This window comes from Nycticebus coucang, chromosome 7, assembly GCF_027406575.1.
Source record: "Nycticebus coucang isolate mNycCou1 chromosome 7, mNycCou1.pri, whole genome shotgun sequence".
Lineage (NCBI taxonomy): Eukaryota > Metazoa > Chordata > Mammalia > Primates > Lorisidae > Nycticebus > Nycticebus coucang.
The window spans coordinates 73,928,376-73,952,142 of NC_069786.1; the positions used below are offsets into that span (position 1 = coordinate 73,928,376).

General features: G+C 38.9%; 1 protein-coding gene and 1 long non-coding RNA gene across 2 annotated transcripts in view; one reads left to right on the plus strand and one right to left on the minus strand.

Annotated features, from left to right (window-relative positions):
* The window catches only part of LOC128590195 (uncharacterized), a 119,983-nt gene extending 108,125 nt beyond the window's left edge, over nucleotides 1-11,858 (minus strand). The window contains exon 1 of the long non-coding RNA XR_008381239.1: nucleotides 11,741-11,858. This is a non-coding gene — a long non-coding RNA (uncharacterized LOC128590195). The remainder of the gene's footprint in view (nucleotides 1-11,740) is intronic.
* Nucleotides 11,859-12,010: 152 nt separating this feature from the next.
* AGPS (alkylglycerone phosphate synthase) overlaps nucleotides 12,011-23,767 on the plus strand; it is a 145,347-nt gene continuing 133,590 nt past the window's right edge. The window contains exon 1 of the mRNA XM_053597450.1: nucleotides 12,011-12,567. Coding sequence (XP_053453425.1) covers nucleotides 12,242-12,567 — 326 coding nt within the window. The 5' untranslated portion in view covers nucleotides 12,011-12,241. The remainder of the gene's footprint in view (nucleotides 12,568-23,767) is intronic.

The window sequence follows — 23,767 nt, forward strand, 5'->3', positions numbered from 1 at the left end:
GGGCCGGCGCCTTACTCACTGAGCCACAGGCACCGCACTAGCTTTGGAATTTTTTTTAAGAAAGAAGAAATAAATGTGTGGACAATTCCTGATATTGGAATATTTTCAATGCAGAAACAAAAAATTAGTATCCAACACTTTCAAATACACTATTATTTTGCATGAAACCTAAAACAAGTTGGATCAAGGATATGTTTTAAGGACTATATTCATAGAGTCAGACAATGTCCATAAATAGCATATTAAAATAAAGAATCCTTATTAGAATATGTTGGCCTCCTATTGACCATTCTTATATTTCTGCCTTACAGTTTGAATTTGGCTATCAGTAGTTCTATTCTGAGGTATATTCCCTGTTTTGGCTTCTCCCTAGGACAGTGGTTCTCGACCCTCCTACTGCCACAATGTATTTTCATTGTTAAAAAGGGGTCGCGACCCACAGGTTGATAACCGCTGCCCTAGGAGGACCCTCTGCTATTAGTCTTTTCTGTCTTCCCCTGGCTTTGTCTCTTGACTCAAGAACTGCTTTAATTGCTCATTTTACTGAACCTCATTTTTCTTTTCTAACCTCCCTCTAGCTCTGTATCATATTGACCCAAGTTGAAAAAACAGAAAAAAAGATGGGTCTAAAAGAAAACTAGAAAAGCAAGGTTGTTTTAAGAATGAGGAAAGAAATTAAGAGAATGAAGAAGTTACCATGTATCTTTGCTTAAAAATCTAGTCAACATTTTAAAAAGTATATTTAAAAATCAAATACTGCTCTTTTCAGTTACAAATTTAGGGAGGCAGTGGAAACACTGCATGGGTGGTTAACAGGTCATTTAAAACATTTATTTGATTCAAAGGAGCTTTCATGTCTCTTCAGGCTTCAAGGAGATATGATTGCTTGAGGTGAGGTGGTACCATGGTTCAGTTAGATTAAAGAAAAACTCATTTGTAAAATAAAAAAATAATGATAGAATGACCATTAGAGCTATATGTGCCAATATACTCATTACAAAATTTTACAAAATATTTACAAAAAATTCTCTATGTGCTGGCCACCTCTTTGTAAAATTTTGCAATGAATATTTTATAAATATAGGTACAGTCATCTACGATTTCTCATTTTTCCTATGGATGGCAACTTTTGGGGATAACCTGTATTTTAGGCTGAAGTTCTCAAGCTGTGGTCTAAAATCTCCTGTGGGTCCTTGAGACCTTTGCAGGAGGTCAGCAAATTTAAAACTCTTTTCATAATAAAACCAAGATGTTATTTGCCATTTTCACTCCAATTCTCTTATGAGTGGAATTTTCCAGAGGTTATTTGGCCTGTGATATCTTAAACAATAGAATTTCAGAAGTAGGTATGAGTAAGAACCAGTGCTTTTGAACATTTCTTGATAAATATCAAATTTTGATTTTATATATTCCAATGAAAATAATTATTTTAAAGTGATATTTAGCTTTGGTTCCCAAAATACTTACATAGCTATCATTTTGCAATACATCTGACATGTAGCCAGGCCAGAAATTATTTCTACTTAACATAAGAAAAAACCAAGAAATCAAGAATTTTAGATTATATACTAAGTAATAGAGGAATAACAGAATATAAAGAACTTTCAACTCTACCCCAATTATTTGGCTATTGAAGTCAATTTCCTTTCACCCTGTATATTTCAGTGTGACTGTAATATCCTGAGCAGAATGGCATTGCAACACCAGAGGGAACCACCTGCAGCCACTTTCACATTAAACATCTTCATCTCCTGAGCTAATTCATTTCCACAGCTAACCAGAGTTCAACACTTTCCTGTCACTTAAACAGTATTTTCTTTTTTTCTTTTTGTAGTTCTTCAGGTCTTCGTGATTTTCTCTGGTTGTATATAGGCCACTCACTTAAAAATGAATTTCAAAGAATTGGTCATTTCAGGCTTGTCATACTAATCACCTGCTCAAGAACTTAAAATAGTTCCTACCAGGTCAAACTTATACTCTTCTGCTGACTTTTCAATGCTTCCATGATTTGGTCTCACCTTACCCATTTAACCTTATTTCTCTTCCTTCTAGCAATAATTTATTTTTTTCCAGGAAGACTTTTCCTTACACCAGCTTCACTCCTCCTTCCACAATAGCACTTAGAATTTATTACATTTTGCTCATTAATCTTTTCATGCCGCTGGGTACTAAAGCTCAGATATATTAATGTGACAAGCTCAAATCAACATATCTGGTCAATGGTAGAACCAATATTCAAACCCAGGTCTGTCTCCTAGTCATTATACCAAATATACTAGTAAATCAATTAAAATGGGCTAAAGGACCCAAAATTGTATGCTCAGACTGCTTAAAAGAAAACAACTAAACGTTGTTGACAAATGTTTTATCTTTTATATCCATATCTAAAATATATGGATATAAAAGATAAGAAATTATAGGATGGACTCTCTTTCACACACATACACACACAGCTGGTGTAGTTAAACTTTAAAACTAAAATCATTATCATAGGCCTGGCACTCGGGGAAGTCAGGCAGATGGACTGCTTGAGGTCATGAGTTGGAGCAAGAGTGAGACTCTGTCTCTAAAAAAATAGCTAGGCATTTTGGTGCACACCTGTAGTCTCAGCTACTCAAGGAGGCTGAGGCAAGAGGATTGCTTGAGCCCAAGAGTTTAAAATTGCTATGAGCTATGACGCCGTAGCACTTCCAGGCAAGGAAGTGAAAATCTGTCCCCTAAAAAAAATCATGATTTTTTCCCCCTGGAAAATATTATCAAAAAAATCATTATTTTTTTCTGCAAAATATTCCATTTTCCAGGAAAAATAATAACTTTGACAAATCTAACACATAGCTTCAAATATAGAAAGTAAATGTTAGCAGAACTATAGGAAAAATAGATAAATCCATAATTATAGTAGAATGTTTCCTTTCAATATGCTTTACCAACTGACAGACAAAATGACAGGATATAAAAGATGTGAACAACATAATGAGTAAATTTCTCTTTTTTTTTTTATTGTTGGGGATTCATTGAGGGCACAAGATAGCAGATTATACACAGTCAGTAAATTTGACCCAACAGGCATTACAGGGAACACTGTACTCCTTAATAAGAGAGCATAGTTATTCTTCACAAATATAAAATGGAACTACTTAGAAGTAAAGAGCATACTGTTATCAAAACTTAAAGGAATAAAGTTAATTGCTTAGAAATTTATATGCCGAAACACATAAATGCGAGAACAAACACACAAAAAAGACTGAGAAATCAATGAGCTAAGAAAGCATTTACTTCAAAAAATCAGAAAAAAGCAAAACAAAAAAAAGTAGAAGACAGGAAATGACAGGCAATATGAAAAGAAATTAATGAAGTAGAAAGCATACATATAATAGGATCATTTGGGTCATTTAGCCCATTTAATTGAATTACTAATATATTTGTTATAATGGCTAGAAGCACTGGCTTCAATATTAGACAGACCTGGGTTTAAATATTGGTTCTACCACTGACCAGACAAAATAGACATTCTGTCTATTTATCACCTATTAAAGTATATTTAAATATTCTACTATAATTATAGATTTATCTATTTTTTCTTATAGTTCTGCTAACATTTACTTTCTATATTTTGAAGCTATGTGTTAGATTTGTCAAATTTGGCAAGTTAGATTTGGCAAATTTTTTTTCCTGGTCAAAAGTTGGTTTTTAAAAACTGATAAATGCCTAACAAACTGATTTTAAGAAGAGAGAGTGAGCAAAATAACCAGTGTTAGGAATGTAAAGTGAAACATTACTACAGCCCCAATAGATATTAAATGATAATAAAAGATACAGTGAAAAACTTTGTACCCATATGTTCGAAATGTAAACAAGTTAGACAACTTGCTGGAAAAATACTGTCAATAACTGAAACAATTATAACTAGAAAGTCTGAAATAGCATTACATTACTTAATCCATAAATAAAAACTTTTCCATAAAGAAAACTCTAGCTTCAAATTGTTTCTTCAGATTCTGCCAAACATTTAAGGAAGAAATAATGATCAATTTTATATAAACTCTTCTTCAGACTTGAAAACAAAGTATTCCTAGCTTGTTTCATGAGGTCAGCAAAACCTGACACAAATATTAGAGAAAGGAAAATTACAGAGCTATCTTATAAACATAGATATAAAATTCTAAACAAAATTTTAATATACTATATTGAGTAATATAGAAAATGGTCAATGTATCATGACCAGTTTGGGTTTACGCTAGTATTGCAAGGTTGGTTTAAAGAAAACCCATCCTATTATTAAACATACTAACAGAATGAAAGAAAATAATCATATGATTATCTCAACAGATGCAGAAAAAACATTTGATAGAATTCAATATCTACTCATGATAAAAACTCCCAGCAAACTAGGATCAGAAGGGGAGTTCCTTAATATAATAATAAGTCAATTAAAAAAAACAACAACCACCATGAGGACCCTTCTTCAAACAATAGTGAACTGTTGAGAGAGTTCCCTTTGAGATCAGGAATAAGAAAAGGATGCCGTTACTTCAACTTCTATTCAACATTGTACTAAAGGTCCTAGCCAGTTGGATAGGAAAGAAAAAGAAATACAAGGTATAAGGATTAAAATGGAAGCAATCAACTGTCATTATTCAAAATGATGCAATTGTATGTAGAAGATCTCAAAGCATACATAATAGTTAAGACAGTGTGATACCAGCATCAGGTAGGTAGATGGAGCAGAATAGAGAGCCCAAGATTAGACCTTGCTTGTATGGACACTTGATTTATGACAAAGGTAGCAATATAGAACAAGATTTTTTCAATGAGTGGTGCCAAGATAATTGGATCTCCAGGTGGGGAAAAAAAAGGAAGCCTCATCTCTACTTTACAATATATACAAAAATTAATCCCAGGGTGGCGCCTGTGGCTCAGTGAGTAGGGCACCAGCCCCATACACTGAGGGTGGCAGGTTTGAACTGGGCCTGGGCCAAACTGCAACAAAAAAATAGCTGGGTGTTGTGGCGGGAGCCTGTAGTCCCAGCTACTTGGGAGGCGGAGGCAAGAGAACCGCCTAAGCCCAAGAGCTGGAGGTTGCTGTGAGCTGTGACACCACACCACTTTACCCAGGGTGACAGAGTGAGACTTTGTCTCTAAAAAAAAAAAATTAATTCCAGGAAAACAGTGTAAATAAATGTGAGAGGCAAAACAATAAGGTTTCTAGACAGTAATACAGGAGAACTACCTCCATTACCTCAAGCAGGTAAAGATGTCTTAAACAGAACATAAAACTATCAAATAAAGGAAAAGATTGATAAGTCTGACCACATTAAAATTTAGGCCTTTTGCTCATCAAACAACACTGCTAGGTGAATAAAAAGGCAAACCACATAATAACATTAGAAATTTGCAATACATCTATCCAATAAAGGTTCATATCTGAAATACATAACAATCATTATAAATCAATAAGTTAACGACAGATAATCCAATGAAAAAATGAGTAAAAGCCTAGAACAATAATCCCACAAATGATAAAATCCAACAAATATACAGAAAGGCACTTGACTTCATTAGTAAACAGGGAATTGCAAATTAAAACCATAGTAAGTGGCTTGGCACCTGTGGCTCAAGTGGCTAAGGTGCCAGCCACATACACCTGAGCTGGTGGGTTCGAATCCAGCCTGGATCCACCAAACAACAATGATGGCTGCAACCAAAAAAAAATAGACGGGCATTGTGGCGGGTGCCCGTAGTCCCAGCTACTTGGGAGGTGTAGGCAGGAGAATCACTTGAGCCCAAGAGTTGGAGGTTGCTGTGAGCTGTGATGCCACAGCACCCTACCCAGGGCAACAGCTTGACACTCTGTCTCAAAAAAAAAAAAGAAAAAACCACAATAAGTACACATCCATCAGAGAGCTAAAACTTACCATACTGATAGTAATACATATTAAAGCAAATGGGAACTTTTGATATACTGCTGGGATAGTAGATGCTATAAAATCCCTTTGAAAAACAGACTGGCATTTCATTATCTATTAAAGTTAAAAATATGCATACTTTATAACCTAGCAATTCCACCCTTAGATGAGCACTCAATGGACATTCATATGCATGTCCACCTGGAGACATATACAAGAATGTTCACTGTAACCTTACCCATACTAGTATCAAACTGGAAATACCATTTCCATTAATTGTAGAATAAATTCTGGTATATGCATTCAATAGAATACTATACAGTAAAGAAAATCAATGCACAATAACTACATGCAACAATGATTGAATTTCATAAAGATGATATTGAATGAAAGAAACCAGGGCATATTATAAGCTTCCATTTATATAAATGTAAGACAAACAAACAAACAAAAGAAACAAGTAAGGATGCATGCTTAGTTGGCAAAATCATAAAGAAAGACCAGGAAATGCTTATCATAAAACTAAGAATGCTGGTACCTTTGGTGGGCAGAGAGGGTGAAGTGACTGGGAGAGGGTCTAAGAGGGGCTTCTGAATTCTGGCAATGTTGTATTTCTCAACGTAGATGGTAGTTAGACGAGTGCTTGATTTGTGATAATTTGCTTTGGTTCACTTTTCTGTTATATTTCACATAAAAAGTCATAAAATTGCAAGAATTCTTAAGTTTAGCGATCACTCAGCAGCTATAAAACTTTGTAATGACAATTGATGTAGTAAAGAAATTTGGTGCATGTTTCCAGGAATTACTCTATCCTACTAGACGTTTTTTTTGGTGGTTGTTTTTTGCCTGAAGTTAGCAGAGACACCATAATTGGAAATAATGGCACTGCACTTAAAATTCTATATAGCTTGGGTTTATTGCTTGTTTCTTTTTTTTTTTTTTGGCCGGGGCTAGGTTTGAACCCGCCACCTGTGGCATATGGGACTGGGGCCCTACTCTTGAGCCACAGGTGCCGCCCTCATTGCTTGTTTCTGTGCAGATGATGTGTTCTCTACTGAGATCCAGGCTATCAAAAGCCATGTGTTCCAGAACTCAGAAAGAATAGGTTTGTTGAGATAGCCCTCTTGAGAGTGATATTCATGGAGGTTTTGATTTTTGTGGGAATACAAGAATCTCAACAGACCAGGCTTCATGTGAAACATCTGTTCCTCTAAGGCAGCACAAAATAAATTATAAAGTACTGTGCTTGAGTTCTTCTTTTTTATTTTTTTATATTTTGAGGCAGAGTCTCACTGTGCTGTCCTCAGTAGAGTGCTATGGCATCACAGCTCACAGCAACCTCAAACTCTTAGGCTTAAGGGATTCTCTTGCCTCAGCCTCCCCAGAACCTGGGACTACAGGCGCCCGCCACAACACCCGGCTATTTTTTTGTTGCAGTTGTCATTGTTGTTTAGCAGGCCCCGGCTGGGTTCAAACCCATCTGCCTTGGGGTATGTGGCCAGCGTCCTTACCACTGAGCAATGGGCACCAAGCCAGGTTCTTCTCTTTTACAGAGGTGACAGGAAACCTTTCACTAACATTACTCTCACGTAACCTTATTTCATGTAATCATTATTTCAACTAGTAATATCACTTGGTTTCCCTGCCCCCCAACTTATATCCTGACTCCTAACAATAATCTACATGATTGTAGATGAGCCAATTGCTTGAATACTTTTGCATTTCATGGCACCTAGTAGCGAATTAGGTACATAACAGTCCCTCAACAAATGCTTTTACTGCCTATATGTTTTCATTACTGAACACATATTTGAAATATATATAACCAGCAGTTTTTCTACTGGCACATAATTTATAAATTTGCCTTCTAAGAGTTGGCAAGAAGCATGTTCGTACCTCAATTTGGACAAGAAGGTAGTTAACTACATTTACATCGTAAGTATGCTGGCAGTGTTAGAAAGAGCTCTTTGGGGAGTCAGGCAAAAATTAACAGACTCAACTCACTCCAAAAATAATCTGAGGACACTGAGGCTTATATAGTATTTTGGCAAGAAATCTATGAATTTTACATGATTGTAAGCATATGTGCTAGCTGGCGTTTAAATGCTGTCCAAATAACATCTGGAAAGGGTGTGAGAAGCGTCAAGAAATAAAGTTGCTGAACTGTCAGACATGAAGAGTTTTTCTCCTTAAGGCACTCAGTCATTTGCTCCACCTGTCCCTTTCCTCATTTCATGAGAGACAGCCAATCACTTTCCCTGGGAAGAATACTGCACAATTGTTAGAAGTAGTAGTTAAACAAAAGTTGGGCTCAGAGATTCTAGAACTGGACTGGATAGTTAATGCTGAAAAATCTCTTAAGATCTGCAGATCTAGCATGCTAATCAAGCTCTCCTCATTGTCTGAATTTTCTCAGAAGCATTAGATAGTTTTTTTATTAGTCAAATAATTCTTGGGATGTTTTAATTTTTTCATAGAGCCTGTGCTAGGAAGGTGGCTCATCAGGAGGTAAATTCATTGGGGCTGGAACCTTTATGGCAATACTTCTCTTACCAAGACTTTTTTTTTTTTTTTGTAACAGAGTCTCACTGTACCGCCCTCAGGTAGAGTGCCGTAGCGTCTCACAGCAACCTTTAACTCTTGGGCTTATGCGATTCTCTTGCCTCAGCCTCCCGAGCAGCTGGGACAAGACTTCTCTTTGAATAGCACAATATGCAAAAAGGAACTTTACTTCTGATGGTCAGATCTGCAAGGTGGCTTGTAAAAGGCTATGGAATCCATAATGAACTGAAAATTGTATTATTTTGACCACACCTAATCATTTATAGGATTTTTTTGTAAAATACGTTTACAGTCCTAGATCAGTATGTAAGGGATAAATATTTCTCCATGCATATTTTTCTTCTCCATACCCCAATGTAGGGTTATACCAGTAGTGAGGGAAAGGAAGTAGGTAGAGTTGGCATCTCCAAATATGAATAACTTATGAACTCTGTAACTGTGCTATTTAATATGAACCATGAACCACCTGTTCTCATTTAATTAAAAATATAATTTAAGAATTTAGTTTCTCAGCCATTCTAGTTACATCCCAGTGCTTATAGTCACCTGTGGCTCATAGTGACTGTATTAGAAAGTACAGACATAGAACACTTCCATCATCGTGGAAAGTGCTTTTCTATGTAATCACTTTGCACGGCATTTTCAACTGGGTGAAAAAGGGGAAGTACTTCCTTTGAGGACTGTGGCTCCATTCTCTTCCCTCAAATTCAAATTTATAAGTCACTTATAAATTACGTATGAGTCTCAGATTCTTATGTAGTATATGAACTCTGCCTTCATGGCATTTATAGTCTGTTGGGAGAAACAGACATATTCAAATGAAAAGCTAACTAATAAATAAAGGTGTACATGAATTCTCAGGGAAACAATAGATTTAAGAGACACAGAGGATAATATACTGTTGATACAGTAAATATAAGAGACAAAAGAGAAAGAGGGTAAAAATAATACCGAAGTTGATGAAACTAGGGGACAATGGTGCCACTGGTGGATGACAGGGAAGCACAAAAGGGAAGGGTAAAATGAATTCAGTTTCTGTCCCAGCCAAGGAAGCACAGAGAGAATCAAGACTACCAAGGGTGATAAAGTGAGACTCTGTCTCTAAAAAAAAAAAAAGAAATACCCTTGGCTTGGCGCCTGTGGCTCAAGCGGCTAAGGTGCCAGCCACATACACCTGAGCTGGCAGGTTCAAATCCAGCCTGGGCCCGCCAAACAACAACGACGGCTGCAACCAAAAAATAGCCGGGTGTTGTGGTGGGCGCCTGTAGTCCCAGCTACTTGGGAGGCGGAGGCAGGAGACTCCCTTGAGCCCAGGAGTTGAAGGTTGCTGTGAGCGGTGATGCTACGGCACTCTACCCAGGGCGACAGTTTGAGGCTGTCTCAAAAAAAAAAAAAAAATACTCTTGCAAAATTAAAGTCTGTATCAAAGTCTGTGGGAATTTCAACTCAATAACTGATAGGTACAATTCAACCAGTGGCATCTGAGATTGAATCCTAAAGATAAAGGGGGTTAAAACATGAGAGAATGGAAATAATTATTAGATAAATTGAGCGGACAGCATGGAGGAACATTCTTGGCTCATTAATTCTTGGATTGAGCCACCTTCATCGCTTCTAGACATTGTTTTATCAGATCAGTGGATATGAGTGTGGAAAGCCAAGACAAAGAGACCAGTAAGAGTATGTAAATGACATTGGAAGGCACAGTGAGTTTTAAATTTTCAAAATAAGACTAACTCCTCTAATAGCTAATGAAGTCAAGTAAAGGGAAGGGAGCTAGGATCTCTCTCTTCCATTATCAAACAGGCAGGAACATATAACCACATTTCTTGTCATCAACTGGATCCTGAAAATACTGACCAGAAACAGATTTTGTTTGTTGTGAGGGTATGAAACAAAACAAGGCCACTCTATGTAAAAGTCACAAATTAGTAGCTTGCAGGTTTTGATATTTAATTATACAAGACCAACTAAAGATTCTCTTTCTCAGTTACAAATACTTAGGAGAGTGCTATATGTGTCTCTCATATTCTTGATGTTTTTGTACTCCATGAATGAAGTCCTGATAACTATGGTAGCAATTTCTGAAATTCTTCCTAGAATTCAATCCATAAGCATTAGAAACTAGGACTGTAGTTTTTAACTAAAGTGAAAATTTGTTCTAGGAAGTTTCAGATTTAGAATTTGAAAAAGAAAAAACCCTCAAAAAACCCCGAAGTCCATATAAGTAAGTTTTAACATACAGCGTTAACGTCTTCAAAACCCTAATGGTGGAATAAAGATAATAACATGGATTATGCAGCATTTGAGATAACATATAGCTATTTCAAGGAACTCTCTTGCTCCCCTTAAACCTTTATTTATAAAATAAGGATAATAAAACCTGTGTCATTATGTTTTTGCAAAGACTGAGTATAGAGATAATGTATAAAATGTTTAGACTATGGCTATTTTTTACATTTAACAAATTCATAAGAATGTCCCATGTTTAAATTAAATTAATAGCTGCAAAAATACTTTATCCTATTGATGTAATTTATTTAACCACTTCTTTACTGCTAGATATTTGGATTGCTGAAAAAAGCAATTGAAAATGTGGCTTGGCATTTCCTTGTAAATGAAATTCAAAGGATGTAAGACCTGTAAAGGCCATAAAATACATGTTTTGTGACACTACGTAAACTGGCAAGACACCCTAAAGGGGTCAATCTCTAGTCCTAGGGATCTGGCCTTCTACTGTGATGACGTGGTCAATGTAAGGAACCAGGCCCACTGTACTGTGAGGTACATGTGGTGCATGTCTGGTTTATGAAGATTTAAGGAGGTGATCAATGTAGGGAGTTAGTCACCTATGGAGGTTCTACTGTATTTTCTTTTTGTTAGAAAGACATAATGTGTGAAAGTAGCGAGAGGATGGAGAATGGCAACGGGCAGTGTACGTGGGAGTTTTTATTTATGCTCATTTTATGCAAGACACAGGCTGAAAACTGCTGTGGAGCACTGTCCTATGAGTTCCTCTGATTTCACCAAGTACCACCCTCCAGAAATGAAGTCAATTTGTAAGTAAGTGAGAAGTCTTAAGAACAGTTGTTGGGTAATTGCTACCTGTAGCAATAAAAAAAACTGCCTCCCTTAGGGTTAGGAAGGGTGTAGGACCCAGTAATGAATGGAAAAAGAACTAAGCTGCAACTTAATTTTAGTATTTACTCTGCCTGCGCTTGGGCAAGTTAAATCATCTCCAATTTTTCGTCTGTAAAATGGAGAATACTTACTTGTGGTTCAGCATGAAGTACAGTGCCAGGCACGAGGATGAGAAAATGATAGAGCTATTTGCTCTAAATGCTAGGGGCAATGAGAGTCAGTTTTCAGTTACTCTGGTTGACTCCGCTGGGAGGGAGGGCACTTGGTGGAACACTATAGCCTCTTTCAGGGAACGGACGGTGCTGGGTGGGTTTTCAGGTCCAGTAGCACCGCCCACTCCTTCTGCTCCGAGGCATCTGCCCCCGAAAGAGCCTCCAGAAGCCTAGGCCACACCTAAAGACACCACGCAGGGTTCTAGGCTAACTCCGGGGCGCTTGTGGTTTGGCTTCTGGTCCAGCCAGTCCCGCGTGGACCGGTCAGCTCCACGTCAGCTCCTGGTTGGCAGGTGCACGCAGCCGGAGGCGAGAACCGAGGGGGCGCGCGCGGTGGGCGGGGGCCGAGAATGTACAGTTCCGGGCGCATGGCACCCACCGCCCAGTCGCCGCGGTGGCTGCTGGGATGCGCCGCAGCGAATGGTCGCGCCGGGCGCCGCTCGGAGTGACATTTCACCCGCGCCCAGCGGTCCCGGGCGGCGGCACAAGACGGAAGCCATGGCGGAGGCGGCGGCTGCAGCGGGCGGGACGATCGCGGGCGCGAGCTCCGGCTCTGCAGCTGACCGGGACCAGGACCCGGACCGCGCCGGGCGGAGGCTGCGGGTTCTCTCGGGCCATCTGTTGGGCCGGCCCCGGGAAGCTCTGAGTACCAATGAGTGTAAAGCGCGGAGAGCCGCGTCGGCGGCCATGGCGGCGCCCACGGCCACACCCGCCGCTCAGGAGTCCGGCATCATCCCCAAGAAACGGTGAGTAGCGGTCTGTGGAAGGAACTGGTGGCAAAGGACCAGGCAAGGCCTGTGCGGCTGGAAGGCACAGGCGAGGTGGGAAAGGAGATGATGTGGATGCGTGGAAGGCACTCGGTTCCTGAAAGTTAGGGACCCACCTCTCTTTCAAGAGAAGGGTGAGGGAGACCCTGGACTCTCTTAGGAAGCGAGGAGGATGGGATGGTGGATTTTGGTCACTGTTTGAAGGTAACAGATCTGAAAAACTCTTGCTGGTAAAGGCTCTAAAGGGATTCTTCTGGGATTTTTAGTGCCAAACATTTATTCTCTATCTTGAAGGAATACTTTGGGGGCTTGGGTGGGTAGCAGGGTTCTTATGTGCTCCTCCAAAGAGATTTATGTTTGTACTAGATAATTACAGGGTTCTCTGATTCGTGAAAGCCTGGTGTGGGGGGAACAGTTGGTGCCCTGGGAAAAGGTGCTGATTGGTTTCTGTGGGGTAGTTTCTGTTTGCTTAGGGGCATGGTTCTTAACTTTGAGGGAGGAGGAAACCACTGAGTAAGAAGCTGTAAACCACAAACATTAGTTAGTGATTTAGGGTGTGGGTGGAAAAGCTACTGCCCCGTGTTACCAGAAGTAAAAGACAAGAGTCTGTGTATGAGGGATGTAAGAGATTTTGCCTTCCAACTTTTTGAGCACATCTTAAATCTCTGATGAACTGGAGGAAGCTGTTTTCTGAGATATACCTTTATCAGCGTGAATAAACTGAGAGTGAAAAGAGATGTTGCTACTGTTGAATGAGTCACCTTACAATGTGCCAAAGATTATGCTAAATCCTTTATTTTTTATTCCTCTCCAAGCTATGGGGTAGGTCTAGTTTTCTCCCATTTACAGATGAAGAAATTAACAACACCAAAGCAAACTGAGGAGTCTGCTGCAGGCTTAACAGGTATGCAGTATGGCAGGTTAGAATTTGAAAGCACATCAAATTGACTTCGGGTCCAAATTCTTAAGCTATACTGCTTCTGATGAATTAAGTTGTTAATTCAATGTATGTGAGTCCTTACCCTACAACATACACACTGTATAGCAGTACAGAGATTTAAAAATACAGTGTTTACTAATAATCTACTTTATCTGGTAAAGTAAACAACAAAATTAATAGTAAACAACAAAAATAATAAAACAAACAATAAACAACAAAACAAATAAAAATCTTATCATATTATATAATGTGATAAGAAATGTAGCTGCTAACTGTAGCACATGGTCATTTCCCAGTTTGGGGTGTATGTTTGTGAGGGTGAAGGCTTCCCTGAGTAAGAGTTATCTGAGTAAATCTTAAAGTGTGTATTATGATAGTCCGTCTAAAGGGAGAAGTGTTCTTGGCAGGCAAATAGTATGTTCACAGGTAAAGAAGCAAGAGACAGATGAGGAAACTACTGGGAGTTAAATGTGGCAGAACAAGGTCAGAAGATAGGAGGAAGGCTAGAGAGGTGAATCTTGTTTACAGGACTTTATGTGGGTGGAAATGTAATTAGATTTACCTTTTAGGAAGGTCACACTGGGACCAAATAGAAGAAGGCTGAACACTTTAGTAATATAATGATTGGGAATATAGACCTGGGTTTGAATTTCTGCTACACAATTTTGGCTGTATGACCTCGGGCAAGTCACTTAACCTCTTTCAGAGCTTCAGGCTCCTCATTTGTAAAAATGAGGACAATAATTAATTCCTACTTCGTGGTTTTGCAGTAAGAATTGAAAAATACAGAGTTAAACCATCAAGTACTTAGTACAGTGCCTATTCTTTAACCTCTGAACAATTGGTAGTTGGTAGTTTTAATTGTGTCTAAAGAGAGACTAATTAAGAGAAAAATGCTGGAATTCGGAACTAAAGCATAATGGGAGTAGGTAACATATTTGAGAAAATATTAGGAGGCAAATTTTCCAGAAATTGGTTACTGAATGGTTGGGGGTGGGAGAGGAATCAAGGATCATGTCTTGGACTCTTGGCTTCACTTAATGTTATAATAGTTGTCATTGGGTTTCAAACTTTTAAACTTTTCTAAATGGCTTCATATACTGTCTTTATGTCTACTCACTTGTAAGCATCTGTGTGTGATTATACATTTATGTGCAGATTCATATTCTTAGAACTAAGTAGGGAGAGCAGATTTTCCGTTTGTTGGAGTTAGTGGTCCTAGTCTCCATCATTCCAAGGGAAAAAGAGTCATGTTTGTAAGACACACTGAGGCTTCCCATGGCTGCAGTGCCCTGTATGACTGTTTTAAGGATTGAGGGCATCAATAGGTCCGGCACAACTGTAATCATTTATGACATAGGTTACAGCTGGTGGGAAGCTGTGGTCTTTGGTTCTGGCTTAGATGATTAGTAGTAAAATCTAGTTCTGTACAAGTATTTTGAAATTTAGTTGAAGTATGAGGGAACACAAAAACTGTATTAGATGATTTATCAAAAGCTTCTTATAGAATGATCTACTTGATAGATTATTCATGGAGAATTCAGGTCTTTTTGCTACCTCCTGTGGCCTAGCTGGGCCTCAGGTTGCCAGCCAAAGAACTGAGCATAAAGGGAAGGCAAACGATGGAGCACGAAGAACCAGAGACTGGGCATTGTGGCAGGTACTATAGTCCCAGCTACTTGTGAGGCTGAGGCAAGAGGGTCTCTTGAAACCAAGAGTTTAAGTTTTCTGTGAGCTTTGACACCATGGCACTCTCCCTAGATAACAAAGTGAGACTCTGTTTCAAAGAAAAAAAGTTAAAAGAACCAGAGCAGATATCAAAGTATGAGTATGACTGTATGTCAATCATTTTGGAATCATTTGGTGATTTGTATGTTACTCCCTTGGTTTTATTACCTTGGATGATGGCCTTGGTTGCAATTGTTTTTAATCTTATGGCTGGTTATACTTAAATTCATCATGGACTTACAGTGGGACTTTGTTTTTTTTTTTTTGGAAACAGAGTCTTGCTTTGTCACCCCAGGTAGAGTACAGTGGTGTTATCATAGCTCACAGCAATCTCAAACACTTGGACTCAGGTAATCTTCCTGCCTGACCCTCCTGAGTAGCTGGGACTATAGGCACTTGCCACGACCCTGGTAATTTTTTTATTTTTAGTGGAGATAGAGTCTCCCTCTTGCTCAGGCTGGTCTTGAACTCCTGAGCTCAAGTAATCCTCCCGCTTTTGCTTTCCAGAGTAGTGGCTTCTTGAAACTCCATCTTTCATTTCTCTTGCAGAATAGTCACACATATGTTAATTTATTTAACATTAGAGTGGTTGATTTATGACAGATGCTGTCCTAGACACTGGGGGTAGGTAGGGATGAATAAATAGTCCTTAGTGAATTCACAGTCTAGGAAGGGAGAGACACATTCTAGTTCAGTTTGATTAGAGCCATTGTAGTTACAGGTACAGATGCAGCACAAAGGAAAGGAGGAGTGGGTATACTTTGTATCTAGGGGGTCAGGGGAAGAACCTGGAGAAGGTTTTAAAATGTGGATGATAGTTTGGTAGGTTGATTGGATGGTGAGAAGAGTTTATATTCCAGGCAGAAGGAATGGCATATGGCAAAGCAAGGGAGCATGAAAGTGCATATTGTATTTAGGTAACTAGGCAATTCAGTATTAGTAGAGCTGGGAGGAAAGAAAAGAGGACAGTGGCAGGTTATGGAGGCCTTCGGCCTATTGGTCATTGGTCCATTTATTTATGCACTTATTCATGCATGTAACACACAGCAATGAACAAAAACTCTCTTGTTATGGAACTTATATTCTAGCTGGAGTGGAGGCAGTGACCAAACAATAATATTAGTATGTCAGGAGGTGATAAATGCAATGAAAAATGAAGTAGCTAAGGGGCTAGGTGACAAAGAACCCTCGGAGAAATTAAGCTGGGAAGAGATATGATCGCGTTGGGTTTGAGTTTGAGAGACGTCACTGCAGCTGACATGTTAAGAAAAGATTGGAAAAGGGTAAGGATGCACATTGGGAGATCAGTTAGAAGAGGTTGTAGCATGTGAGAAATAAGGATTAAACTAAGATAATGGCAGTGAGAATAGGGAGGAAAAGGATAGGTTTGAGAGTTTTGGAAGTTAGTGCCTTAGGGGATACTTTAAAATTATGTGATTAAATTAATGCCATAGAAGTTTAGAGACTAAATGAAAATAGAAAAGGGAAGACAGAATTCTGAGGAATGTGGATGTTTCTAAGAGTGCTGACCATCCAAAATGTGTTGCTTAGTTGTCATATAGCCTTCTATGAGCTGTTCGCTTTCTATCCAGGAACATATTTTCTTATTTATTTATTTTTAGAGACAGAGTCTCACTTTATCGCCCTCAGTAGAGTGCTATGGCGTCACACAGCTCACAGCAACCTCCAGCTTCTGGGCTTAGGCGATTCTCTTGCCTCAGCCTCCCAAGTAGCTGGGACTACAGGCACCCACCACAACGCCCAGCTATTTTATGTTGCAGTTTGGCTGGGGCTGGGTTTGAACCCACCACCCTTGGTATATGGGGCCAGCGCCCTACTCACTGAGCCACAGGCGCCGCCCCTTATTAATTAATTAATTAATTTATTTATTTTCATATATTTTTATTATTTGAAGTTCCTGAGCAGAGTTTTGATGATGTTGGTTTACTTTTGGCTCCTCCTTTTTTGTTTAGGCACATGATATTCCATGTATATTTTCTTTTTACCCTTGAAAGCAACTTTAGATTTTTAAAAATCATAATAAATCTCACGTACGTATGTGACATTTTTATGGTTTGGTTTTGGATTTTTTTCCCCCTTTTAAAAAAAACTATTGTAATGTTATGAAAAAGAGAAGGAAAAAATATGCTTTGCTGACCCTTGTCCCTTCACACTGCCAACCATTTTCCCCATCGTAACTTTGGCTCCAGCCTTATTGTCGTTCGCTTTAGTTAGTACTGCTGTATGGTAATTTTTACAGAGATTATAGACTTTTGGTTCAGATCAAAAGCATACCTGGTTAAGAATGCTACTAATTAATTTGCTTGCTTATAATGTCATTTATGTATGTCATTTAAAAAATAATGTATTATTTAATATTTACTAGAAGCTTTGGTAGATGTTTTCCACAAGGAAAAAAGCTGAGTTAACCTCTTGTAAATGTTTTCTAGGGGCCCATCCTAAATCCTGTAGGACCTGACTTATGACTTAACATCATTTGGGAACATTAGAGCTTATTTTGGTAGTTATGTTGAATGAACTATTTAGCCTACTTTGAGTTCTTAGCTAAGAATTCTAGAGATAGTAATAACAGGAGTTTTAATTTGAGTAAGTACTAGTATGTCAGGCTTTATATACAGTGTTCCATTTAATTCTCATACCAGCTCTGAAAACGAAATGGTAATGTATGTATCTTACAGAAATAAGAGGCTCAGACATACCAGTTTGTCTAAGGCCATACAACTATGAAATGAAAGCGATAGCATTTCTTTTTTTTTTTTTTTTAATTTGGCCGGGGCTGGGTTTGAACCCGCCACCTCCAGCATATGGGACCGGCGCCCTACCCGCTGAGCCACAGGCGCCGCCCAGAAAGCGATAGCATTTCAACCCTGTGCTTCCCCCAGAGCCTATATTCTTTCTTCTCTGCTGGATCACCATACTTGATGTTTGTTCCCTGGGGGAAAAATTATCTACTTACTATTAGTCAAGTTACTGTCTTTGTCTTGCCAAGTTTCAAACCTTTTGTAATAGATCATGATGAAATACTTTTTCATACAGTTAAGGCATTAGTTTATGTTGTACTTATTGAATAAATTATAAAACATATGATCCTGTCAAAATGAAATTCATAATTTAAGAAAATGTAATGGATGGATAAAGTTAGACTAGCTGCTTTCTTCTGTGAGTGAATCTTGTTGTTTAACTTGTAAGGGAAGATGGCATTAGAAATAAAAGGGAATGAGCAGGAAGAATGTGAAAGACCCAAAATTCAGAGGAGAGCCTTGGTGCCTATAGCTCAAGCGACTAGGGCTCCAACCACATACATTGGAGCGCGGATTCGAATCCAGCCCGGGCTTGCCAAACAATGACAACTACAAACAAAAAAAGAAAAGCTGGGCGTTGTGGCAGGTGCCTGTAGTCCCACCTACTTGGGAGGCTAAAGCAAGAGAATTGCTTAAGCCCAAGAGTTTAAGGTTGCTGTGGGCTGTGACACTACAGCACTCTACCCAGGACAACAGCTTGAGGCTCTGTCTCAAAAAAAAAAAAGACAACCAAAATCCAGAGGAGAAAGGAGAAGAGGCATGGAGAGTTTACTGCTTCTCCCCGAAGACTTGCTATCTATGAATACTTTTCTACATTGCGTTTTATGATGGACCACACTTTCTCCAAGTAGACTTCTTTATGTCAGGCAGTTACTGTAGAATCATCTGTTCTGTGGTCACTTAAAAATATCTCAGAATAAATTAAGTGATCTGGTTTTAGGCTACAGAGAAATGGGAGTGCTGTTGTGGTCAAATGAGATACTTTATGGAACACTTAAAAAGCAAGGACTAAGCAAATCTTACTCCTCCTGATACTATGTAAGTGTTTCCTTGTTGTTGAGAAGGTAACTTATGCTGTTAATCAGTTTGCTATGTTAATTTCAACCTTAGACCAAATCAGAGGATCCTGAGTAGATCCACCTTTTTGGCATAAAGTAGTAATCACTCTCCCCCCTTTTGTGCTCTTCATAATTTGTTGCATTTTAGGGGTAATATTTCACCATATTCCTGTCCCAACATCTGATTTCAGAATCAGTTGAGGTAAGACACAGGATACAGGCAGGTGGAGGTAAAAATGTCAGCTTTGTTACTGATAAAGCCGGACGGAGATCATGACTTAGACCTGAACTACATAATATTTATCTTGGGTTAAAGAGACTCAGTCTAACAGGTAGTGTACCACAGAAGGCCCCCTTTGCAAAGCCAGCTCCAGTTAGCTTAACACATACCACCAAAATACTAAAAAATAGCCACTCTGGTGGGTAGATTTCAAAGAGGGAGAAAGGGCTAACCCCAGGTACCTTCTGAATGCATTCACCAGCTAAAAATCACTACTCCCCTCAGAAAGAGCTGGTGTGTGAGGATTACGAAGAGGCCAGAAGCACTCTTGATGGTTTTTCCACATTGGAAATTAGAATGCAGAGAACAGAGGTATTGCTGAAAGGTTTTTGGAGAAATAGGGGAAAAGACTGCAATAATGTAGCTGAACAGTCTTCCCACATTGGAAATTAGAATGCAGAGAACAGAGACATTACTGAAATGTTTTTGGAGAAATTAGGGGTAAAGACTGCAATAATGTATCTGAACAGTCTTCCAGCTGCCTCATTAGTATGTTTTAGCTGTCCTCATAGCTTACTTGAATACATTACACAATTTCCTTGGTAGGGTAGTTAAGGTCTTCCAGAAGGGTCTGTCCTAATCAGCCTTTAAGGTGTATTTCTTACTTCCTTGATACCTACTATGTATTGTAGCTACACATTAGAATTATTGCTATTTATGGATCTTACCTTTCCTTTCTATAATACTTCATTGATATTTTAATGTTTCCCAAAGTGTAATGCATATAGCTTGATGGTTTTGAGATAATTTGGGGGTGGTACATGGATTAAAACCTTATTTAAATAGTTATAAATATTTGTAGATATACTTATTTCTTTGTTAAACTTTATGGGAATATTATACAATTTATTTCAAAAGCAAATGAACAGATCATACTGACACCAGAATTTCAGGTTCTTGGTGTGGGCCATAGGAAGAATGAATCAAGGGACTACAGGATGATCAGTGCTAAGTCAGGATTTATTTACAGAAACAAAACTTCCTGGCAGAGAGAACCCAGGAGGGGAACAAGTTCTCCTGCTCCCTCTTTGAGGTCTATCTTTGGGCTCTCTGCTCAGGGGGTTATATGGGAGGGGCGGTTGTTCTTCTAGGGTGTGAGTCCTGTCAGTTACAGCCAGCTGTCCAATGAACTCTCAGGCCTTGGAAATTGACAGGAAATCCACCAGCCTGGAGGAGACAGGAAGGCGCCATCCTTGAAACTGACCGGGCAGAAGTGCACGTGGAGGAGACAGCATCTCCTCCGCAGGTGTCCGGCCCTTGCAGCAAGCTGGTTCCTGTTCCTCTGTCCCCAGGAGCATCAGCACCTCCAGGGCTAAGGTAGCAGGTCATGGTGCTGCCTTGTCCTGCATCAGTACATTTACAATTTAATTTTTGCAGCGTGAACACATCCATTTTATTGCATTTAGATTAAGAAACAGCATTACTAAGTAGTAAACTAGAAGCTTCCTTTCATGCTCATCCCAGTGGCTTCTCCCACCAGAATAATGACTATCACTTCTGACCCCATGGTTTATAGATTTGCTTACTTGAACTTTATATAAATGGAATCATACTGTGTTCCTTTTGAGTCTGGCTTCTTTCTGTCAGTACTATGTTTGTGATCCCCACCCATGTTGTTGCATCTAGTTGTGTTCATCCTCATTGCTGAATATGTTCTGTTGGATGGATATGTACCAGTTTACCTGCTCTTTTCATTATTGAACATTTAGGTGACAGCTTCTTTTTGGTTCAAGTCATTATTTGTTATAATGTGAAACACATATTAAACTAGTGTTTTTTTTAGCTATTACTGCCTGGGAAGAGGCTAAAGTCATACATCATTAGTTTATGTCGTACTTATTGAATAAATTACAAAGCATGATCCTGTCAAAATGAAATTCATAAGTTAAGAAAATGTAATAGATGGATTAGAAAGTTAGACTAGCTGCTAGTAGTAATACAGCATTTAGTATTCAACATATTCAATTTCTTAAGTATATTAACTGTCGGAGGTAATAAGCAAAAATCTTCCCAGGTACTAAATCATTCCTGTAATATATTAAGTTAGATTTTTAAGAGCGGTGCCTGTAGCTCAAAGGAATAGGACGCCGGCCCCATATACCGGAGATGGCGGGTTCAAACCTAGCCCTGGCCAAAAACTGAAAAAAAAAAAGGAAGTTAGATTTTTAAGCACAGTGACCTCCTGATTCTCCAGAATATATAAGGATCAGTTTTATGTAGTTTTCATAAAATAAAAACACTGACATCTACCTTTGATTCTCTTAAGTATTTGTATATTTAATCTGAATCTTTTGGTAGTTGAAATATTCTTACTCATTAAAGGATAGTGCTACCTACCATTCTAGTAACTGCAGTTACTTTTGATGGGAGTTTTGCCTTCTGGATAGGACTTGGAGCTATAGGTATCATCTGGTCACTTATTAAGAAAACCATTGTATGACTGTATGTAACATTTGGTCTTGCTGGCATGTTTGAAGTGCTAACCACAGTTTTGGCCAAGGTGCTGACTAGGTTCTTGTCATTGACCTCACTGGGACTCTCCAACTTCTATTTATAGTTGCCGTGTCAGAGACCTCATACCATCAAGTGGGGGAAGGTTTGGGAATCCTAGAACTGAGTTACCTAATTACATTGACAGAAGTTTGCAACTCCCACTCAGATTGATAACCTGGTTGGATTTTGCATTTATTTCTAAAAGGGTCGAACTTTAGAATCCAGCATCAGAGATGTTAGAATGACACCCACTTGAATTCTCTGATGACTTTAGTTACACATTCTATTGCGCAGATACTTTGCTCTCATCTCAAATGTTGTAAGTTAGCACTATCCACTAGAGCAGCGGTTCTCAACCTTTGCATCATGACCCCTTTGGGAGTTGAACAACCCTTTCACAGGGGTCACCTAAGACCATCCTGTATATCAGATATTTACATTACGATTCATAACAGTAGCAAAATTACAGTTATGAAGTAGCAATGAAAATAATTTTATGGTTGGGGGTCACCACAACATGAGGAACTGTATTAAAGAGTCGCGGCATTAGGAAGATTGAGAACCACTGCACTGAAGCTTTCTGTGATAGGAATGTTCAGTAACCTGCTCTGTCCAATGTGGTAGCCACTAACCATGTGTGACTAAGAACTGAATTTTAAATTTTGTTTAATTTTAGTTAATTTAAATTTAAATAGGCACATGTGGCTAGTGATACCATATTGGACAGGACAGCAATAGATTGAAACCTCTATTTTGTCTTTTCCAAATGAATTTACTTTTCTTGGTTTTCTCATATTTCTTACTGTTAATCCTAGTTCCATAGTCACATCCTTCAGTTCCTTTTTTTTTTTATTAAATCATAGCTGTGTACATTAATGCAATCATGGGGCACCATACACTGGTTTTATAGACCGTTTGACACATTTTCATCACACTAGTTAACATAGCATCCTTCAGTTCTTATCTTGAACTTATTTTAAGATTGAACTTTCTTTTGAATCAATTTATTTAAATTAATAACTAATTCTGCAGTCACCTTGCTGCTGTTTTACACATTTGTGTCATCTGATTCAGTTCCTAATCTGTGAGATGGATGGTTCTGACAGAGCCATCCATCTCACAGGTTAGGAACTGAAGATCATAGACACTTGCCAGAAAATACAATAGTCATTTTCTCGCTAGTGAGTGGTAGAACTTAGATTTCAATCTAGATGTTTTTTCCCTTGATATTATACTGATATTTCCGTGCCCTATTTGTTTTTCCTTCATAATTTTTCTTTCCTTTTTTTTTTTTTTGTAGAGACAGAGTCTCACTTTATGGCCCTTGGTAGAGTGCTGTGGCATCACACAGCTCACAGCAACCTCCAGCTCCTGGGCTTAAGCGATTCTCTTGCCTCAGCCTCCCGAGTAGCTGGGACTACAGGTGCCCGCCACAGCACCTGGCTATTTTTTTGTTGCAGTTTGGCCGGGGGCTGGGTTTGAACCCGCCACCCTCGGCATATGGGGCCGGCGCCCTACTCACTGAGCCACAGGCACCGCCCTCCTTGATAATTTTTCATATCCCGTTCGTGTGTTGGCATTTTTTTGTCACTTGTGTTCTAGATGCTTGGGCTACATCAATGAACAAAATGGACAAAAATCTTTACCCTCATGTAGCTTACATTCTATTGATTAAAATGGGTAATTAAACATAACAAATTACCCAAATATACCCAAATTATTAGGTATATTAGAAGGTGATGAGTGTTGATGAGAAGAAAAAAAGCAGAGAAAATAAGGAGGTACAGGGCGGCGCCTGTGGCTCAAGGAGTGAGCCTGAAGGTGCAGGTTCAAACCCAGCCCCGGCCAAAAACTGCAA